The sequence below is a fragment of the Octopus sinensis genome, linkage group LG2, assembly GCF_006345805.1.
Source record: "Octopus sinensis linkage group LG2, ASM634580v1, whole genome shotgun sequence".
In the NCBI taxonomy this organism is placed as follows: domain Eukaryota; kingdom Metazoa; phylum Mollusca; class Cephalopoda; order Octopoda; family Octopodidae; genus Octopus; species Octopus sinensis.
This window is the reverse complement of record NC_042998.1, coordinates 90,655,427-90,677,524: the sequence shown is the minus strand read 5'-3', so window position 1 is coordinate 90,677,524 and position 22,098 is coordinate 90,655,427. Positions and strand designations below refer to the sequence as shown.

The window sequence follows — 22,098 nt, the reverse complement described above, 5'->3', positions numbered from 1 at the left end:
TAAACAGATTATTCTAAGTAACATAATTAGTCCTATAGTTAATTGGAGTTCAAAGTACCCATCATATAGCTGTGGGGAAAAAGAGATGGAAAATGTTCATTACAATAAGGTATATGATCATGTGGACAGAATTTTACTTCATAAGTGGATATGTTTAGTTTCATGGCAGAAATATTAAATATTTTTAATGAAACTGAATATACAAATGGAATAAGGACTATAACAGTTGTTTCTAATTTAGGCACAAGGCCATTAATGTTTTGAAGGGATGAGGCTAGTTGATTACAGTACTTGACTGGTACTTTATTTTATCGACCAACAGAAGGATGAAAGGCAAAGTTGACCTCAGTAGTAATAAACAAAGCAAACAAATATAATACTTACTGTTAGATTTCATTTGATTATCCTTGTTTTTAGAGAGAGGTAATGGAGGGACAAAGTTATCTAAAGGAAGACCATGCACAAATACCTTCTCACAACTATCTTCAAAATATTTTAAGAGTAGTTTGTAGTTTTTGTGAAGATCACTGCCACTGAAAGATATATTAAATGGGGATTTCAAAACACATGTTGCTCCAACACCTGAAGGGTAGTAAAATGTGCGTATGATTTCATCAGGACCCGCATCACTAGATTTATTGAATTGTTTTGTTTTCTGATTTGCATAAGGTATGTAGTTTCCTTCTGGTTGGGTCAAGTTGAAATATTGAGAGGGGCTTAGTTCAATTGGTGGAAGATCATCAAGTCCAGGAGCAGTCAAAGCAACAGTCATTGCAATACATACAAACAAAGCAGGGAGAAGGATTTGAGAGAAGAGTCCCTTCCAATTACGTCTGATATAGTAGAAGCGTTTAATGATGATGGCTCTGAACTGATTGAGGTGAAGCCAGTGTCCTGTTAATAAAATGCTACCACATCCTTCAGTTTGCATATCAGGAAATTCTGGAAAAATATAAATAAACATAAACAATAATTCAATTGACTATGACTTTATGAATTTCTGGCACTTTTAGTTTACATTTTTTTGCATCCATTATTTAAATATACATGAAAACTTTATATACCTGAAAAACTTAATTTAGAAATAATTTTTGTGTCAATGGTCAGGTTATGCATGTGCAAAACGGATTCCTTATAACAGGGATCAGCAAACTACAGCCCGCAAGGTCAGTCCATCCAGCCTGCTGCTGTACTGTACCTTTTGTGTAAGTACTTGCAATGAGAGTTCATTTGCTTCTGGTATTGCATCAGTGTTTGGAACAACTTATGTTTGTGAGCAAACAGTTTCAAAAATGAAGAATGTGAAGTCAGCACATCGAATGAGATTGACTGATGGACATTTGAAAGCAATTCTCTTGGTTTGATGCAGCAATTCCAAAGCAGATATGATATCTTAAAAGCTAAACACCATTTTCACAAATCTCACCAACCTTTTTTGCTGTTTAGTTTGTGAGATTCAGATATGTGCACACTGGGAGTGATATAACTATCTTATTGCTAATGTTGCCTTTTTTTAAATAACTTTTTGGTAAATAAATATGTTGGTTGTCTTTATTTTTTGTGTATTCACTGTATTGTATTAAACAAAATGGATATGCAGCCCATGCTTGTCATTCTCTTAGTTATCTGGCCTGCCATGAAAAAAGTTTGGTGACCTCTGCTTTATAACATAAACTGATACTTCATAACTATTAGAATAATAAAGTGAAATAAAACAAAAATGACAGCCATTTAAAACACATTATGTGCATGTTTTAAATCACTGTCATAACTCCAGCATGAAGCAACAGTTTCAGTTTCAAAACTGATTGGACGACATAATTAAAACAAAAGCTATTTAGAAGCCTAATTCCAATATTTGTAATGGTACTATGCATGAAAAGTTACATAATTTTTAAGTTCTTCATGTGTTATGCCTATAGGGATGAATAATTATGAAACTCCACACTTAATGTGTTATTTGGCTGGCTTTTTTGAAACCAGTTGTGAAGGCCATAAAGAAAGAAGCCAGAGAAGACAAGTACTGAAAGCCTTTTAATAATAATGAAATTATTGTATACAATACTCAGGTGCACCACAACTTGTCAAAAGTGCATATGAAGTAATGTACAAATGTCTGGAAAGTGAACAGTGTAGGAGTCAGATACATGCTTGTGTGTGTGTAGAGGGGAGAAAATCAGGTGTAGTGTTGGCGAATCTCATGAAGCTTGGAAGTTTTGAAGGATGCAGTGCTCTGACAACTAACAACTGATGCTGGCAGTTTGTTCCCTATTTCAGCAACTCTTAGCGTGAAAAAATGTTTCCGAAAGTCATGAGAGCTGTGCTGTTTTCTGACTTTCAGAGTTACTGTTGGTAAGATGGTTAATAATTTTATGGGTGTCTGCCAAGTCAGCTGCCAGACGTCGGAGTTTCAATGTATCCATGCCCAGGCAAGTAAGGCATTCAGAATATGGCAAATGCCCGATGGAGGGTATTCTCTTGGTTGCATGTCGCTGAACGGTTTCCAGTCGATTAATATCCTGGGCAAGATAGGGGTTCCAGACCGGTGATGCAAATTCCAGGTGAGGCCGCACCATAGCTATGTAAAGCCTCAGATAGATAGCCAGAGAGCGGCTCACAAAGGACTTGGTAAGTGATGCCAAGACACCCCCAACCTTCTTGGCAATTTTAGCAATGTGTTTTGTCCAACGCAAATCGCTGTCGACAATAAGTAGACGCTGGGTTTTTTCTCCCAAAATGCATGGTGGTACATTTGTCCACAGCCAGCTTAAGTTGCCAGTCCATGATCCATTGCTGCATTATATCCAGGTCTGATTGCAATAAAGATCTATAGGCGTACAGGATCTGTCCTCTTTATTTCGAGGTACAGCTTGATGTCATCTGCATATTTCAGCACTGTGGCATTCTTTAAGTTGGTATCTATGTCATTAACATATGCAACAAATAAAAGGGGACCAAGAACAGATCCCAGATGTCAACTGTGACAACCTCTTTTCAGCTGATAATGAAGGACTTCAACCAGTTATAGAGATCATCTCTTACACCCATTGCAGAGAGTTTCACCATAAGTCTTTTTTGTGGCACAGAATTGAAAGCCTTAGCGAAGTCCAAGTAAACAACATCCACCCAGGAGCCGTGATCAGTGATTCGGGCAATGTCATCAAGAAACTTGATGAGTTGATTACAGCAGCTGGAGTTAGGAATAAATCCAAATTGTGATGGCTGGATGAGTCTGTAAGACTTCCAGAAGTTCTAGAGGGTTTCTCTGACACAGGATTCCATCAGTTTGGCGATGCAGCCAGGGCGATAGTTGACAGGCGATGTGCAGTCACCTTTTTTGAACAGAGGGATAACACTGGCAGTTTTCAACTGCTCTGGAGTAACACCTTTGTCAAGACAGAATTGAAAGAATAGTGAAAGTTGGTTCAGAAGAAAGTACCCACCGCATCTGAGAAGTAGGTATGTAACACCATTGAGACCAGGAGAGGCATAGTTACGTTTATTCTTAAGGTGGCGTTGTAGCATTGCTGGTGTAAATTTCATAGTAGTTATAGAGTCCGATGTCAGAGGTGATGGAGATGGAACATTTTGATCTTCAACAGTAAGTATGCCTGCATAGCATCCAGCAATGATTTCTGCACATTCTTTGGGATTGTCAGTAATCTGGCCTGTGTGGAGATTGCAAAGGGAGCCAACTGGAGAGTGAGGTCTCTGCTTTGAATGTACATACTTCCAGAACACTTTGCTGTCAGGGTTGGTTGCTATGCGCTGTTCGAATTCAAGCACTGCCTTTTTTGTCACCTGCTTGAGATGGTTGGATGATCTATTGCGCTCTTCCTGTTGATCTCTGATTTGTGCATTTTGTATTCCTGTTCAGCATTACAGCGTTCTTTCCTGGCAAGTCAGACTGCTGCAGTCTCCCAAATCGCATACGCTGTCTCTTACGCTGTCCAATGAACTTAAACTGTTGTCCTCTTAAGCTTTCTGGCGTCTCTGTTCATCTAAAAACTTTAATGCTTGTTCCTAGTTATGTAAGATACTTTTAACAGCCATCTAAATAACTACATCCTTACAGCATTTATTATCTTTTACACTTGCTTGTTGATGTTCAAGTAACACAATATTAAAAAAATTATATGAAAAATAACTACAGTAAAAAAAAAATGTGATTTACATACCGTTTTGGTTTGTCTCATCAATTTCTTCTTCCAGTTTAACATAATTGCCATGTTTGTTAGCAGTGGACACATTCTTTCTTTCAGATTTTTGTTTTTTAGGTTGTTGTGGCTGCCCAGCCATACTGTTCATTTCCACATCATAATGCATAGCAGTGTCAGTTGGATTCTGATCAGTATTTGAAACATCCAACAAACTGGATGTAGAACTGGTATCTGTACACTCAGGTTCATTATTACTAATCTCATTTTCTTGATTCCGAGAACCCGACAAATAATCAGCAATAAATGAGTTGGTATTTAGTGTATCACTTGGCTTGTTTTCTGAGATCACTACAAAAGACACCATGCAGTATGAACAATACAGAAATTTCAAAATATCAATAATTAATACAGCTTTACAGATTTCTCAATTTTTACATACATTGGAAATTATAATTAATACATAGATATGAGTATTGAAAGAATTCCTTGTATGTTAAAAAACTGTCGAAAATAACAGTAAACATTGTATAAAGATTGGCAGCTGAAAATTTTCTACACAATAAAGTCTAAAAATATGAGACAAATTAGGATAGTTTTGTGTAAAATCCAGCAAAAACTACACATTTATACAATTAAAAAGACATTATTTCATAGAATATATTGTTCCAGTTTAAAGAAATAAATAGGTTTGAAAAAAAAAAAAAAAAAAAAAAGCAGTAAAAGAAAATGAGCAAACAAAACAGTTAAACATATTCAAACAGCAAGTTTAAATAATGTAAGTGAAAATGTTTACCTTCAGGACAATGAAATGCTTCAGTGACTTTAAGAAAAACTTCTTCAAGTGTTGTGTCCATAACACCAAAACTACTGATTTCAAGGGTGTCAAGAGAAGATTCCAAAGCTTGGAACAAACGCTCTGCATTTCCCTTTTTAATTTCCTCAAAAGGTAAAATATAATGTAGCTCACGTTTGCTTTCAGATTTCAAATATGCTGATTTCACATGTTTTATTATGAAATTTGTTACACTGCTTTGTTGGCATTCAGTCAAGAAAGATTCTCGAGGTTTCAAATCAGGAAGACGTTCTAAGTGAAAAGTAATTTTTTGTTTAAAATCTTTGCTAAAGAAATTGATTAAGATTTCACAAAAGTAACATAAGTTTTAACTGATTGAATGAAGGTTTGATTTTTCCCAACTTTTTCAGATTTTAAAATCAATTACAAGAACAAGTAAATAATCTGAATTATTGCAATAGTAGTTTAGGTTGTTGGTTTAATTGCGTTCTTGAGCAAGGGACTTAGCTAAAAATGAGTAACAGCTACAGCTAGTGGCATAAAGCTTTTGATGTGTCCTATTCAGTGGGGAATCTTATATACTCTGAGCAGATTAAACACTATGGAGACTGGGATTAACTCCAGTCTACTGGGCATTTTAAACCTAAAATATCTGTATAAATGACAAAGAAAAAATTTTGTCTTAGGGTTACTTTTTAACTTTGTACAACAATCTGCAAAGTTTTAATCCAAAGTTCATAGACACTTTTCTTGTCTCTAATACCTAACAAATAAGTAAACAGATTTTCAAGTTGTGTCAAGGATATGACAAACTCCTTAGTACTGGTATCACAAGAAAAAATACCCAATATACACTGTAGGGTGTTTGGTGTTAGGAAGTGCATCCAGCCGTAGAATCCAAACTAGAAATGAAATATTGGAGCAAGACATGTTCTTCAGACATGTCTAAGAGGGTAGTGACTCCAAATAAATTACTTTGACCATGAGACATCTAATTTATGCCAGTGGGGAAAGCAGATACAAAATGATGATGAAAATAATTCAACAGAATACCTGAGACATCAAATGTTTCTTCAGATTCTTTCTTCACCATTTTAATGTGATATCCTTCTCCAAAAGTGTTCTTCAAAAATAGTGATGAACCACAACATTTTAACTGACCATCAGAAATAATTGCAATGCGATCCCCTAAGATATCAGCTTCATCCATGTGATGTGTTGACAACAGTATTGTCCTCCCTGCAAATAATAGAAGATAAAATAATCAGTGACAAACATACCCAAAGTAGTATTGAACAGTGAGAATGAGCACTTAGCACAGCATTTGATGGATATTCTTTACTTGTGGATTAACAGTGCAATAAAAAAAGTATATACATATACACACAAAATGGACTGTCACACAGTTTTCATCTACCAATTTCACTCACAAAGCTAGGACTATAGTAGAAGTCACTGAATATTTTGCACAGTGGGACTGAACCTGAAACTGTAGTTCCTAAACAATCTTAACTACACAGCCATGTCTGCACTCTCACACACACACACACACACATCATTACTTAGAAACTTACAGAGCACAAGATAACCTCATTAGTGCTGGTGTCATGATAAAATACACCCAACACACCTTGTAAAGTGCCACACCCTGGTGTTAGGAAGGGCTTCCAATCATAGAAACCACGCATAAAATTGGAATGGGTAGGCTAGTCATGGTCCTACAACCCATCAAGGAAAGCAATAACTCTAAATAAGAACTGATTTGCATCATGACAACCCATCCAACCCAAAAATATGGAAGAGTGGACACATATTTGATGATATCTAATTGTATTATTTAAATATAAATTCTTGTCATTATTGTTATTTAATTTTCCAAATTAAAATTTTATTTCAAAGAATAGTTATAAAAGCTAACTTACCGTTTTTGTACTTAACCAAAAGATCCCAGATTGCACGCCGAGCATAAGGGTCCACTCCTGCTGTAGGTTCATCTAAGATCACTGTTCGAGAACCACCAACAAAAGCAATGGCAACAGATAGTTTACGTTGCATACCACCAGACAAGCAGTCTACTGAACAGTTCTTTTTTCGAGGAAGGCCAATATCTTGGATCATACTAGAAGTAAATATAGAAAAATCAACAATACATCATCATATGAAACTGCTGATTTAGTTACAGGTTTAATTATAAAAACAATCTTCATAAAATATCAAAATTTAATGAAGGTTTCTATGTTAAATATCGGTGTCACTGATGAGTAGGTTCTTGAGTTGATTCTTCTTTGAGTGTTTCCCTCCCCTTATCTAATGACTTTTTCATTTAGTTAAGAGTAGGAGGAGTGATGCCCATGACATTTGCAGGCCCTCACAGACTGATAAAATAATATTTAGCTCTAACTTTCTAGGCTGATGTTCATTGGAAAACATGGACAAAGAGGGTTACAGTTTAGAGAGAGGACTAAGAAAAGTCTTTTGTATGTGGTTGGTGATAGTGGGACATAGTAAGGATGGCAAAATGTAGGAGTATCTGCTGAACTTGGGTTAAGGTGGATCAGATAGTTTAACAGAAGCTGTGGTAGTAGTAGCAGCAGCAGAAGACTCAGAATGTTTATGGACAAATAGATGTAGTGTATTGGGTGGAGTAGGACTTGGCTTATCAACTGAATTGCCATTTTATTTTTTTATGTGGTTTAGGATGTGTATATTTGTATCTAGCAACAGCACCATTTCAGATATGTTAGTTGCACTCTGGTGGTTTTCTCTGGAACTGTTTAGTGGGTTAGTAAATGATTAGAGCTGAAATATGTTTTGGTCCGGAAGAGGAATTTCATCTTTGGAATGCAGATTCATCAGTGTTCTAGCTAAGTAGTGTATCAGAAATGAGGGTGCTAGGATACCCATATCAGTATGGTCAGAGAAGTTCACCTTTTGAGGACTGGGAGACAACATTATCTGCTTCACTCTATATAGAGAGAAATATTGAGTTTGGTGAGGGAAGGTGCAAGTTAAGGAGTTCCTTTTTTGAAGGTGATGGAACACTAAGGTAAGTTTATAAATTCACAAAAAAAAAAAAAATTGCAACAAACATTGTTATTAGATTATGTCAAAGAATATAGTTATATCAGCACCAAATATAAAGCATTTCCAAACACATACACATATATGTATGTATTAGCTGTTGGATCCGGCATTGCTCGTGTTTTCCATGTTGAAGTTAAACCCACCTCTGACCTTTATTGAAATCTTCTACATTCCCCGTGCCAACTATTACCCATTAAGATGTTATATCTACTTTGGCAGGGATTTTACCCGGTTAACACTTTCAACATACTCCTACATATTGGACTGTCTGAAATCGCAATCAAACTTTTGGGCGTACCTCAACCCGTTGATAGTCATGTTTGTATATTTCTCTCCCCTTAATGCCACCCTCTGTACAAAATTGTCCAATCTCAGCAAAATCTGAAGAAAAGTGTTAAGGTTATGTCATAAAATAGAATCCATGTGGCCATGAACATGAAAATATCCCATTGACTTAAATCCCAATACATTATATGAACAATTGAGGTTTCATATGTTGAAGTGCTTAATTTTACTCATGGGTCAATTTCTTTCGAAATCAGTTCATTATTTTATTGTGAGTGAATTTTGATGATTTCTGTCTTTCACCAGTTTAATTTTAATTCTACTACATGACTCCGACCATGAAATTTACCTAAATGTCAAATTTCATCAAAATCAAACGAAAAGTTACAGCATTAAATATTAATCCTATGGGTAATTGCATACAAAAAGCCTACTTATTTCTTAAAATCCCCTGCTCATGCGCAATTATTAATTTTTTTGTCAACTCTTCATGCTGCATCAACTAATGGACATGAATTGTAATCATGTGTAAAATTTCTACAAAATCAATAAGAATGTCTCGAAGGAAATGGTTATTTGCATTTGCACCCTTACAAACCCTTTTGAATTAAATAAACACCTTTACTGTCTCCCCCACCACAAAATTTACCTACATCTCAAATTTCATTAAAATCAGATAAAAAATATAAAAGTTATGGCCAAAAATAAAATCTCTATGGGTATTTGCATGCAAAAAGCTTATTGATTTTATAAAACCACTGCTCAGGCGCAATTATCAATTTTTTGTCAACACCATATATTGACATCAACTCACTGCTATGAGCCTTGCTCACTCATCAATTTTCATCAAAATTGGACAAAAAATGCAAAAGCTGCTGGAAAAATAACTTTCCATTCAAATGCCCAATTGATCTTGCAAAAATTGATGCTCACTAAGCATTATCAAGTTTTCAAAAAATTCTAGCCTTATTTGAATTTCAGGTCGAGTGATCTACCTAGGTGCCAAAAATCATTAAAATCGGTTGGACAGTGTGGGAGGAGTTGGAATAACCCCAAACACACAGACAGACACATTACACATTTATATTTATAGATGTATGTATGTATGACTGAAACAAAAACAAATGTACATACATTTCCATTTCTCGTTCTATCTCTTCAGTTTTCATTCCTTTCAGTTGTCCATAAAACCACAGATGCTCTTTTACAGTCAACCTGAAATTAAATTTGGTAAATTTGTAACCATTTTTTTAAAAATTGTAAACCTACAATTAACCCTCACTATTTACTTTTTACAAACAAATTGGTTGCTTAAGTTACTTCATTAAAATATTTTCTAAACATCCACAATATTATATAAGTTGCTTTTGTAAAAATATTTATATTTTCTTAAAGAATAACTTACAAAGATGACTTAAAATCTAGAAATATAGAGGCCTCTGTGAAGCAAATAAAAAATGGAATTATTCCATTGTGTTTACATACATGGTAATAAAGAATGCATGAATATTTATGCATTTGTATTGATGTATAAAAACTAGCATGTTTGTATTTTTGTATAAATCACAGGGCAATTGTAAATCTGTAGAGCATTTAATTAAGTGTATCTAAGCTTATGTTTATTGTTTCTATGTCATTATATGAATGTAAACATGGGTGAAATTGAGAAGTTCACTTAAAGCCACATATGTTTGGGTTCAACATCACTACAGAGCACTTTGGGCAAGAGTTTTCTACCATAGCTTTTGGTTGACTAACAGGAGTGAAATTTGATAGATGGAAACTGTGCAAAAGACAGTGTGCGTGTGTTTAAAATTAGCAGATGAAAAAATACCAGATAAAGAACTGGGGTCATTATAATCAACTAAAATCCTCAAAACCACAATCCAATGGCTGAAAGCAATACATAAAAAATGTAGGCGTCCATTTATTGGATGTCCATTTCTCCATGTTAGCATAGGTGGGGTGGGGACACATTTGAGACAGGATTTTATTCCACAAGTCTTGGCATGTGCAGAGAAACCAGTCATAATGTTAACAAAGAATGTACACATTATTAATTGTTCACTGAAGCAAGGCCTGAGATGTCAACATTCATACACATTTGCATACATATACAACAGTCTTCCTACCGTTTCCATCTACCAAATTCACTCACAAAGCATTGATTGACAGTAATAGATACTTGCCCAAGGTGTCACACTGTGAGACTGAACTTGAACCCTACCCCTAAAGTATACTTCTTGACCACACAGCCATGTCTATACCTATCATAGTGTACTTTAAAATGTGTGTGTGTGTGTGTGTGTGCAGATTCATATAAATACATGTGTGTAATTTTGTGTTATAATTTTGTAATTTTGTGTTATAACTTTGCAAACTATTTGGTTGAAATCTGCATAAGGAGAACTGATAATGTGAAATACAAATTAAATATGTAAGAAATTATAATAAAATTTAAATACACACTTATCAAAGAGCACATTGTGCTGTGGACACATTCCAAGATCTTTCCGAATAACATCCATATTAGTACGAATATCATGCCCATATACCATAGCATAACCTGATGTTGGAGGAAAAAACCCAGTGAGAATGGACCTAAAATTTAGATAAGACACAAAGGTAAGATATTTTGAAATACAAATTTGTTTTAGAACAATTTTCATAAAAAAAAATATATATTTGTACCATTAAAGTATCATGGCATGAAAATGTAAAATAACTTTTCAAAACTGAGAATTCTGTAAATGCTTCCCAAAATTATATCACATATTTTATTGTAATTTATTTTTTAGCAAGATAACTCATTTGCCAAAACTGAACCATTATAATAATAATGCTTCAAAAAATAAATAAATAAAAAATAATGGTAAATTAAACTAGTGGATTTTGAGAAATATATGCTTCCATGGATACCAGAGAAAGTATTTGAATGATGAGCTCTTTTGTTATATTTCTGTTGAAATACATTGCATTTGCTTCAAATCAATTTTGAAAATTATGGATTCAGTAAAATAACTGACATCATTAAGTTGGTGTTTAGAATGTAAATTAACATGAAATTTCGATGGAAAATTTCAACTCATATCATAATAAAACAAGAAGCAGATATGGTCCTAGGTGGACTACTATCAAAGGGATTTTAATTCAAATTAAAATATCAAATAGTTAAAATACTCTGTCAATAATTAGTAAACATGATTATGTATAGTCATATACTAAAAAATGTTTCTGGGAACATAATATTGTTCAACACATTACATGTGAACAGTTAATAGAATTAAGGAGAGAGAGTGAAAGGGAGAAAGAGCAGAAGAGAGAGAGAAAGAGAGTAGAAGAGAAAGAGAGTGGAAGAAAGAGAGAGTGGAAGAGAGAGAGAGTGGAAGAGAGAGAGAGTGGAAGAGAGAGAGAGTGGAAGAGAGAGAGAGTGGAAGAGAGAGAGAGTGGAAGAGAGAGAGAGTGGAAGAGAGAGAGAGTGGAAGAGAGAGAGAGTGGAAGAGAGAGAGAGTGGAAGAGAGAGAGAGTGGAAGAAGAGAGAGTGGAAGAGAGAGAGAGTGGAAGAGAGAGAGAGGGAAGAGAGAGAGAGAGTGGAGAGAGAGAGAGTGGAGAGAGAGAGAGTGGAAGAGAGAGAGAGTGGAAGAGAGAGAGAGTGGAAGAGAGAGAGAGGGAAGAGAGAGAGAGTGGAGAGAGAGAGAGAGAGAGAGAGAGAGAGAGAGTGGAAGAGAGAGAGTGGAAGAGAGAGCGGGTGGAAGGGAGAGAGTGGAAGAGAGAGCGGGTGGAAGGGAGAGAGTGAAAGAGAGAAAGGGAGAGAGAGTGAAAGGGAGAGAGAGTGAAAGGGAGAGAGAGTGAACGGGAGAGAGAGTGAAGGAGAGAGAGTGAAGGAGAGAGAGTGAAGGAGAGAGAGTGAAGGAGAGAGAGTGAAGGAGAGAGAGTGAAGGAGAGAGAGTGAAGGAGAGAGAGTGAAGGAGAGAGAGTGAAGGAGAGAGAGTGAAGGAGAGAGAGTGAAGGAGAGAGTGAAGGAGAGAGAGTGAAGGAGAGAGAGTGAAGGAGAGAGAGTGAAGGAGAGAGAGTGAAGGAGAGAGAGTGAAGGAGAGAGAGTGAAGGAGAGAGAGTGAAGGAGAGTGAGTGAAGGAGAGTGAGTGAAGGAGAGTGAGTGAAGGAGAGTGAGTGAAGGAGGGAGAGTGAAGGAGAGTGAAAGAAGGAGAGTGAAAGAAGGAGAGGAAGAAAGAGAGAGAGAGAGCGTGTGTGTGTGTGCATGCCTGTGCATTTGAAATTTACAATTAATTGGCAGTAGGCTAGAACTCACATTGTGGTTGTTTTACCAGCTCCGTTGTGGCCTAAGAAAGAAGTGATCTGTCCTTCATATAAATTCAATGTTAAATTCTTCACAGCAACTTTCTTGCCAGTTTTATAAACCTAGAAATAAATCAAATCATATAGTATTAGACTTCACAAAATTTTTTATTCTTTCTTTCCAAAATTTGCTTTACTATGCAAGTTAAAAATGAATTAATATTTCAGTTCATCTTCTCTCATGATACTTACTGAAACAACATTCTAACTTTTTGTTTGTCATTTAGTTACTTAACAGTTATATTACTCTCTTTACTCTTTACTTGTTTCAGTCATTTGACTGTGGCCATGCTGGAGCACCGCCTTTAGTCAAACAAATCGACCCCAGGACTTATTCTTTGTAAGCCTCGTACTTATTCTATCAGTCTCTTTTACCAAACTGCTAACTTAGGGGGACATAAACACACCAGCATCGATTGTCAAGCGATGTTGGGGGGGGGGGCACAAACATATACACACACATGTATGTATGTATGTATGTATGTATGTATGTATGTATATATATATATATATATAACAGGAAGGTTTACGAAAATAAACAAAAGACGAAGGCAGGTGGAGTACAAACAAGCAAATGTAATAGTATGGCGCTCAGGAATAGAAATAGAACAAGTCTTTTACGTCTCGAGCCTACGCTCTTCGACAGAAAGATACACAGAAAAGAAACAAGGAGAGAAACAAGGAGAGAAAAAAATGCGTGTAGGAGCTAACGGTCCGGGCTTCTTTCAGTTTCCGTCTACCAAATCCACTCACAAGACAGAACCCGGAACCATGTGGTTTGTAAGCAAGCTACTTACCACACAGCCACTCTTATGCTTATTATATAGGTAAGTATGTGAATATGTATAATTTTTTTGCCTGCTATTATACCAAATGAAGAGTATTACATACTGACAAAAGTAGTATGTAATACAAACAGATCTATGAGATATCTACGATTGGAGGTGTTCCAGCAATGACCACCTCAAATTTTTTCGGGATAGAGTTATCTAGGACCACATAACGTATCCTTTTCCATTATATAAAATAGGACATTACTCGAGAGAGTTGTTGATTGATCATACTGAGGCTTTTTTATTGGTTAGCATAGGAATGAAGTTTCAAAGGATGGTGGTCCTTAGGATGAAAGGTTGCATATAGTTGAATGGCAAAAGGCAAAAAGGCTTCAAATAAGAGTAATGCAAAACCAAAAGTCAAGAGGCATTAAAGACAGTAAAAAAAAAAAAAAATACAACAATGGGCAGAGAATTCAAACATTAAAGATTGAGGGGTGTATACACATAAAGAGTGGGGAGTTTTCTGAGCTAATTTTGTGTCTGTGTGAAAGAGAGGCAGAGATGGGATTTCAGTAGGAAATTGACAGATTATCTTAAAAGTATAAAGAAATTCATAAAGTGATTGATAATGTAGTTATAATTTCATTTACAATTATCTAGAATTCAATGACTAATATGAGAAACACACACACACACATACATATAATATTATACATGATAAATCTGCATTTTCTAGTACATGAAGAAATCTGAAGATAAACGGTTTATATTCAAACACCTTACTTAAAATAATGAAAACAATGACATTTCAATCACATCTACATCTAAAAAGATTTTCTCTATAACCAAATCATGTCTTTGAATTTATACTCAAAACAACTAAAACTTTTAAATATAAATGTAATCACAAAAGTCTGAGATAATTATTTTGTTAATTATTGGTACATGATTATAGATGTCTAAATTGATTTTTAAAATTAAGTTGACAATAAAATGTTGCAGTCATTATACCTTTGTTAAGTTGTCAATGCATACACCAAGGGGTAAATGTTTAGGTTCTGGTTCAAAATTCTGGAAGTATTCTGAAAAAGGGTATCAACATGCAAAGTAAGAAAAATAATTTTTGAAAATATTTCACAAAAGAAATTAAAACAGCACTCATTCCAAGTGATATTTTTGTGGTCATTGCAATCATGCTTAGTCAAAATGACAAGTACTCAAAAAGAACCATCCTTGGAGAGAACAGGTAATAATCAAACAGGTAATTGAATTACAAGGAAACACACACAAAAGAAGAAAAATGTACATCGTTGTAAAATAAACTTCCATGTGAGAAAAGTTAGCAGGATAAACAAAGAAACGATTATGACAAATTAGAGGAATTAAGTGAATTTTGTGAAAACTCAAAGAAAATTCACAAAGATGCTTAAAAGTAAATGAATCTGTCTAGTTAATAGGAATGCTGAACTCTAATTACTAAATGAAAATTCAAGAGTTGAAATAAGATTTGTACTGCAATACTAATTAATTTGCTGCTTTAAAGTGACATTAAGCATATAATGTCTAAGTCATTTATAAAATTTGTATGAATTAATAAGACTAGTTTTCATTACATTTGATCAATACATTACTGTCTAATGGTGTTACAGTTTTATTTATAACTAGCAGTATCGCCCGGCGTTGCTCGGGTTTGTAAGGGAAATAACTATATAAGCATTTTTAGAGAGTTACTTCCCTTATAAATTCGGGCTTTCTTAGCCATTTTTATTTTGGTGTCTTCAAGCCATGAAGTCGTTGTTCTAAAAGAACGCTGGTTTCCTTCACAACGCATTACGACGTTGATTTCTTTACACTCCCTTCCCCACAGCTTCACGAGGGAGGGAAGGGGGAGAAGCAAACAGGTGCAGCTGTGAGTGTGGACGCCAACTCCGCCGCCATCGACATACGATGCATTTTATGCATTAAAATGGAATAAAAAATGATGTTAAATTATTTTTAAAATCGTAGACTCATCGTTGACGTGCGCTAATAGTCAGACGGGCTCGATATGAATCACGACTATAAGATACCCGAATTTGGTTAAACTGCACCGCAAAATGTGGGAGGAGTTAGGAATCTAAATCGAAGGGGACAGACACTCACACAACTAGAGTTTTATATATATAGATTTCCTACCAGGTATAAGTATAAACTCTTAAATCTGTAATTCTAACATAAGTTTTTATCCACAATAAATAGAAGAAATGGAATATATGTAATTAGATGAAGCATAAGCACTAATATACAATAAATTAACATTTAAATGATTATAAAAGGTATAATGCAAGTTAAAATATTGCAGCAATATATCTGATTCTATTACATGGAATTCTGTTACATGGATTAGATTTCCAGGCAGAAACTGCATCTTACCAGACTGTCTTTGCTCCATAGCACATGCTTGGTCCTCTTCTGTTACAGACAGACTGATATGGCTCCGTTTAAATAAATTAGTAAACCATGTACATTGATTTGATTCCGGCTTTCCAGTCGTACCACACCAGTAAGACTGAGTGAAGGGGAAACACCATGGCTTGGGTAAACCAAAAGAACCTTTTAAATAAATGAATAAATATAAAGTGATATTACAGCAAATCAAAATCGTCAGTGAAGGTAAAAGTAATGAAATATTGAAAATGATTTGAGCAAAATTATACAATTAATTCTTGAAAAACAGGTAAAAATGCAATTCATTTGCCTAAATAAAAATGTAAACTATTGAACTTTAGCAAGGTTTACAATAGTTATGTTTGCAAAAATAAGAGCCTCTGTAGTATTTAAAGCAAGTCAGTTTCAGATAAATTACATACCTGGATGGACATTCTCAATATACCATACTAACAATCCATATAATAAAGAATCTACTAGCATCATCATAGTAACAAGGGCCAAATTGTAGTCATCATTCTCAACAGGAGATATAGAAATGTTATCCCAATGGACACCAACCCCCTCTTCTTCATAGAAAGCAAAATATTTGGCACCAAGTCCAAATGCTGTCGTTGAGAATAGGGACTGAAAAAAAAAAGAAAAAAGAAAATTACACTGTTGAAAAGAAACAAAACAGAACATGCAAAACTAAATGCAATTTATTCATAAATTTCAGTATTGGAAGTAGAAAAAAAAGATTTGGTGACTTAATTTTGATGTACAACAATATATTAATCTAATCAAAAGTTATCTAACATATATCTTAAAATTAACATTAGGTCTACTTTGAATATCATTATCATTTTATGTTCACTTTCTTTACAGGAAAAGGTTGGACAGTTAGACAGAAACTAATGGATCAGTGGACACCATCTTGTTCCAATGTTTCAGTTTTGGCATGGTTTCTATGGTTGATGCCCTTCCTAATGCCATCCATTTTACAAAGTGTATTCATGGCACCAGCACAAGGTAACCTTACCAATGCTAGTGCCATAAATAAAACCCCTTAGTACAATCTATTAAGTGGTTGGCAATAGGAAGGGTATCAACCATAGAAACTATGCCAAAACTGAGACACTGGAGCAAAATAGCATTCACTGCCCCATTGGTTCCTGTCAAACTGTCCAACCCATACCTGTAAAGGTAGTGTAATGATGTTCAGTCATTCAATGTCTATTAGACCTTACTCTAATGCTCAGACTTTGCTTCTTTAATAAGGCCTATGACAGAGTTGTTACCATACAGTTAAAAATGACTCCCAATAGCATAACATTTGTAGTTTTATTTCATAGATTGTTTCCTCTACCTTTGTTGACTAGAGATACTAATTAAGACAAGAATGTTGTTCCCTCATCACTATGAGTGTATCCTTAGAATTTTTTGGTTCATTACCTTTTGTACATTAGTGTAAACCTGACTATTCACTTTCATATAGGTTAATTAAGTGATATAAATTTGATTTTATAGCCAAGATTTTTAAATCCTTAATCAACTTAAGCATTCAACTACTGATTGAACCAGTAAAACTGTTTCATCACTTTATTTCATTAAACTGAAAACAAGATGTATCATATAAAGATTGAACCTGTTGCTACAGTGAGATAACTTACACTAACTATTTTCATATAAATTTCATTTATTCATTGTGAAGGGCAGTGGATTGCAGAATCAGTTGTACACAAAACAAAACCCCTAATGGCAATTGTTTATAGCTCTTCATATTCTGAGTTCAAATCTTGCTGGGTTGATTTTTAATTTTATCCACACTAAAACACTACACATGATCTATGCCCATTCAAATTTTCTGAATTTATGTCATTGTTAGAAATTATTATTCACAAAAAGAACTACGAATTATTAAAAAAACAAACAAAAAAAACATACAAAAAGCTCAGAAATTGTCATGGAAATCTACAAATCAAAGTGGAAACTATCTGTTCAATCTATAGTTTTAGCTTTCAGAAATATGTCATGAAGTAAGTTTTATTTTACCTTTGATTATAACATTTCAATATTTTTTTTAGCCAAATTACCTAGATTTTTGAAAACTGATCTGATAATTAACATCAGCTTTTGAGTTGTTATTTGTAAATGAATTTAAATCCTACTGGGTTGATTTTAATTCCTATTACTCCCATGAACTTCAAATTTTCTGGCCTTATGCCAATGTTAGAAATTACTATTTATAGAGAGTTAGAAATTCTTAGGAAAAAAAGGGAAGTTAACGGCCCAACTATTATTGTAAAAAAAAAAAAACAGCAACAAAAAAACAAGGTTTCAAATTGCTATACCATTTGCTACTGAAATAGTAAAAAAGATACTTACAGCAATTGATTTGGTTATTGCCAGTACTTTATCCCCTGCAGCTTCTTCTTTGATAGCAATGTACATGTAAGGTACATATGTGAGGAAATAAACAATACCTGCACAGGCTGCTGCTAGCTTGGCTTTTGAGTACAGAACACTCACCAGGAAACTGAAAATTAGCCATGCAAATACTAATATTTAATTTGGAAATATCAATTACCTTTTTTTTTTTGAGAAAAAAAAAATAAAATCAATCATATATTAAATGTTATGAAAACATATACTGTCAAAATTAGATGGAGTTATCATCATCACTGTTTAACGTCCACATGGGTTGGACAGTTTGATTGAGGACTGGCAAGCCAGAAGGCTGTACTAGGCTCCAATCGGATCTAGCAAGGTTTCTACAGCTGGATGCCCTTCCTAACACCAACCACTCTGAGAGTAGTGGGTGCTTTTTACATGTCACTAGCACAAGGGCCAGTCAGGTGGTACCGGCATCGACCACACCTGAATGGTTCTTTTTATGTGCCACTGGCATGGAAGACACTTTTTCACACAGCTGTCCTCATCCATACGCAACACATGACCATACCAGTGCAGTCGTCTCTCTTGCACACCACATCTGCTGCTTCTTAGGCCCAACTTTTCTCTCAGGGCACTTACACTGTCGTGTATGCACACTGACATTAAACATTCAGCGGAACATACTAGCTTCATTTCTTCCAAGCTTATGCATGTCCTCGGCAGTCACAGCCCATGTTTCACTGCCATGTAGCATGGCTGTTCACACACATGCCTCATACAGTCTACCTTTTACTCTGAGTGAGAGGCCCTTTGTAACCAGCAGAGGTAGGAGCTCTCTGAACTTTGTCCGGGCTATTCTTATTCTAGCAGCTACACTCTCAGAGAATCCAACCCTGATACTGACTTGGTCACCTAGGTAACAGAAGCTATAAAATACTACTAGTTTTTTCCACTGGCATGTGATGGAAGCTGTTTTCTGCACATTTTCAGTGTTTATTGCCTTGGAGCATTTGCCACACAAAAACTATCTTCCCAGTTAGCCTTCCTTTGATATTGCTGCACCTCTTTATGGGTTCATAGCTTACACCAAGTACATCTTATGGAATTTCTACCTACACCTTTTTCACAGATCACGTAGGGATTTGTGATTTGTTTGCCTTCAACTAAACTTTAGGGATTTGTACCCAGATATAAACAACCTGTCTTTATACCTCTGTGATAACAAAGAAAGGTCTTAACCCGACTAGTTTCAATCCAGCAACTGGGTACCTTCTTTAACTTCACAGAGATACTGTTTATAAATCCACTATTTCTAAGGGATTAAGAATACATCAATTTTCACATATTTTCAAATAGGTTAAAAATGGACAGATATATTCTGTATAACAATAAAGCATTGAAACAAAACACTTAACATACCAAACTTGCCACCAATGTCATTCCAGTTTAACTGAGCCCTAGATAATAGTGGGATTTTTTACACAGTACCTCCAAAGAAAGTTAAAGAGAGTACATAGCTGTTGATGAAGTCCCAACATGTGATCCCTATTTTTCAGATCATAAAGATATACATATAATACAAATGTTTACATCTGTCTGTTTCATACAGTATTGTATGTAAAATTTATGGATATACTATGTTGTACAATATAGAAATGGAACAAAATACTAAAGTCATTGGTAATTCATTCACAATAAGACAAACTTATAGCTAACATATTTTGAAGTATTTATGCATTTTGTCCAACACTTTCTAAAATAAAGGATATGTTAACACATTTTATCATTCTACTATGCTAGTATAACATTTTCTGAGTTCAATGTTTAAATAACAGTTAAAAATAAAAGAAAAAAACTATATACTTACGAAAAGCAAATTGTGGCAAGAGCAAAAACTTCAAGAACAGTGAATATAACCCAAGGATCACTGTGAGTTAGAACTTTTCCATATTTCAACATGGCTGTTAAAATAGCCATAGTGATGGTCATTTGAATAAAAGTAGTGGTGAACCAAGCACACCAATGGACAGCATTATTTAAACCCATCATTTTCATAACCTATTCAGAAATTTTAAATCAATGTTATTAACATTTAAAAGTAAATCAAATCAAGCTGTTATTTTTTTTTATACCTATTTGTGGAAATAAAACTGAAATGTCTGATAAATAAAACTATAACTTTAGTAAGAATTTTCCTTAAAAGTCATCATCATCGTTTAACGTCCATTTGCCATGCTAGCATGGGTTGGACGGTTCAAATGGGGTCTGTGAAGCCAGGAGGCTGCACAGTCTGATCTGGCAGTGTTTCTACAGCTGGATGCCCTTCCTAACGCCAACCACTCAGTGAGTGTAGTGGGTGCTTTTTACATGCCACCAGCACAAGGGCCAGAGGAGGTTGGCAGTGGCCATAATCGGTTGGTGCTTTTTACGTGCCACTGGCAAGGAAGCCAGTCAAGGCAGTGTTGGCATCGGTCACGTTTGGATGGTGATTTTTACGTGTCACCAGCACGAGTATCACAACTACAATTTCCATTTGATTTTCATTTTGATGTATTTGACTCAATAGGTCTCCTCAAGCACAGCAGCTCGCCCTATGATCCAAGGAACTTTTGAATGGGCTTGGGCTGGTTATGTGAAACTGGTGTAGGATACAGCCGTGAACTTATTTATTTGCCAGGTCTTCACAGTCACAGCATATCTCCAGAGGTCTCTGTCTTTCGTCATTGCCTCTGTGAGGCCCAACATTCGAAGGCCATGCTTGACCACCTCATCCCATGTCTTCCTGGGTCTACCACTACTCCAGATTCCTTCAACTGTTTGGGAGTGGAACTTCTTCACAATCTCTCCTCATCCATCCATACTACATGACCATACCAACGCAAATGTCTCTCTTGCGCACCACATCCTATGCTTCTTATGCCCAACATTTCTCTCAGGGTGCTTACACTCCGTCGTGAGTGCACACCAACACTACACATCCAGTGGATCATGCTAGCTTCATTTCTCGAGCCTACGCATGTCCTCCACAGTCATGGCCCATGTTTCACTACCGTGAAGCATGGCAGTTTGCACACAAGCATCGTACAATCTACCTTTCACTCTGAACGAAAGGCCCTTTGTCACCAGTAAGGGTAGAAGCTTTCTAAACTTTGCCCAGGCTATTCTTATTCTAGTGGTAACACTCTCTGAGCATCCAACCCCACTACTAACTTGGTCACCCAGGTAGTGAAAGCTATCAACTACTTGTAGTTTCTCCTCCTGGAGTGTGATGGAATCTGTTTTCTGAGCATATGTGGTGTTTATTGCCCTTGTGCATCTGCCGAGTATGAAAACTATCTTCTCGGTTAATCTTCCTTTGATGTTGCTGCACTTCTTATGTGTCCATAGCTTACACTGGGTACATCTTATGGAGTTTCCACTTACACCTTTTCTACACATTGAGCAGGGTCACCTACCTGAGAAGTATATTTTTCATACTAAATTCCATAATTTGGGAATTTAAAACTATTTCTGTATTTTCAAAGTTATAATACTATTCTACAATATTATAGCACACTCTGTAAAGTGGTTGTTATTAGGAAGGTCATCCAGCCAAATCTGGAGTTTGGTGCAGCCCCCCTGCCCCTCCCCAGCTTGCCAGCTCTGTTCAAACTATTCAACCCATGCCAGCATGAACAATGGACATTAAATAATGACAATATAGAAGAATCGCTAACTTCCCATGTAGATAAATTAATGCAAGTTGAGTAATTTGGATGAAGCAAAGTGTGAACATATAACAAGTAGAAATAAGTATGATTTTGATGCACCAATCAATAAAACTTAGCTAAGTCAATAATAT

The 22,098-nt window shown here is 35.4% G+C and overlaps 1 protein-coding gene across 2 annotated transcripts in view; it reads right to left on the bottom strand.

The window, feature by feature from the left end:
* Window positions 1-22,098, bottom strand: part of LOC115224264 (ATP-binding cassette sub-family A member 2) — a 211,658-nt gene that overhangs the window by 42,479 nt on the left and 147,081 nt on the right. For both annotated transcript variants that reach the window (XM_029795078.2, XM_036515271.1), the window contains 13 exons: window positions 20,125-20,315; window positions 18,249-18,399; window positions 16,304-16,508; window positions 15,867-16,046; window positions 14,466-14,536; window positions 12,632-12,741; window positions 10,792-10,923; window positions 9,457-9,537; window positions 6,876-7,072; window positions 6,007-6,192; window positions 4,954-5,244; window positions 4,179-4,508; window positions 385-942 (listed from right to left, as the gene is read on the bottom strand). In XM_029795078.2, the coding sequence (XP_029650938.1) occupies window positions 385-942; window positions 4,179-4,508; window positions 4,954-5,244; window positions 6,007-6,192; window positions 6,876-7,072; window positions 9,457-9,537; window positions 10,792-10,923; window positions 12,632-12,741; window positions 14,466-14,536; window positions 15,867-16,046; window positions 16,304-16,508; window positions 18,249-18,399; window positions 20,125-20,315 (2,683 nt within the window). The remainder of the gene's footprint in view (window positions 1-384; window positions 943-4,178; window positions 4,509-4,953; window positions 5,245-6,006; window positions 6,193-6,875; window positions 7,073-9,456; window positions 9,538-10,791; window positions 10,924-12,631; window positions 12,742-14,465; window positions 14,537-15,866; window positions 16,047-16,303; window positions 16,509-18,248; window positions 18,400-20,124; window positions 20,316-22,098) is intronic.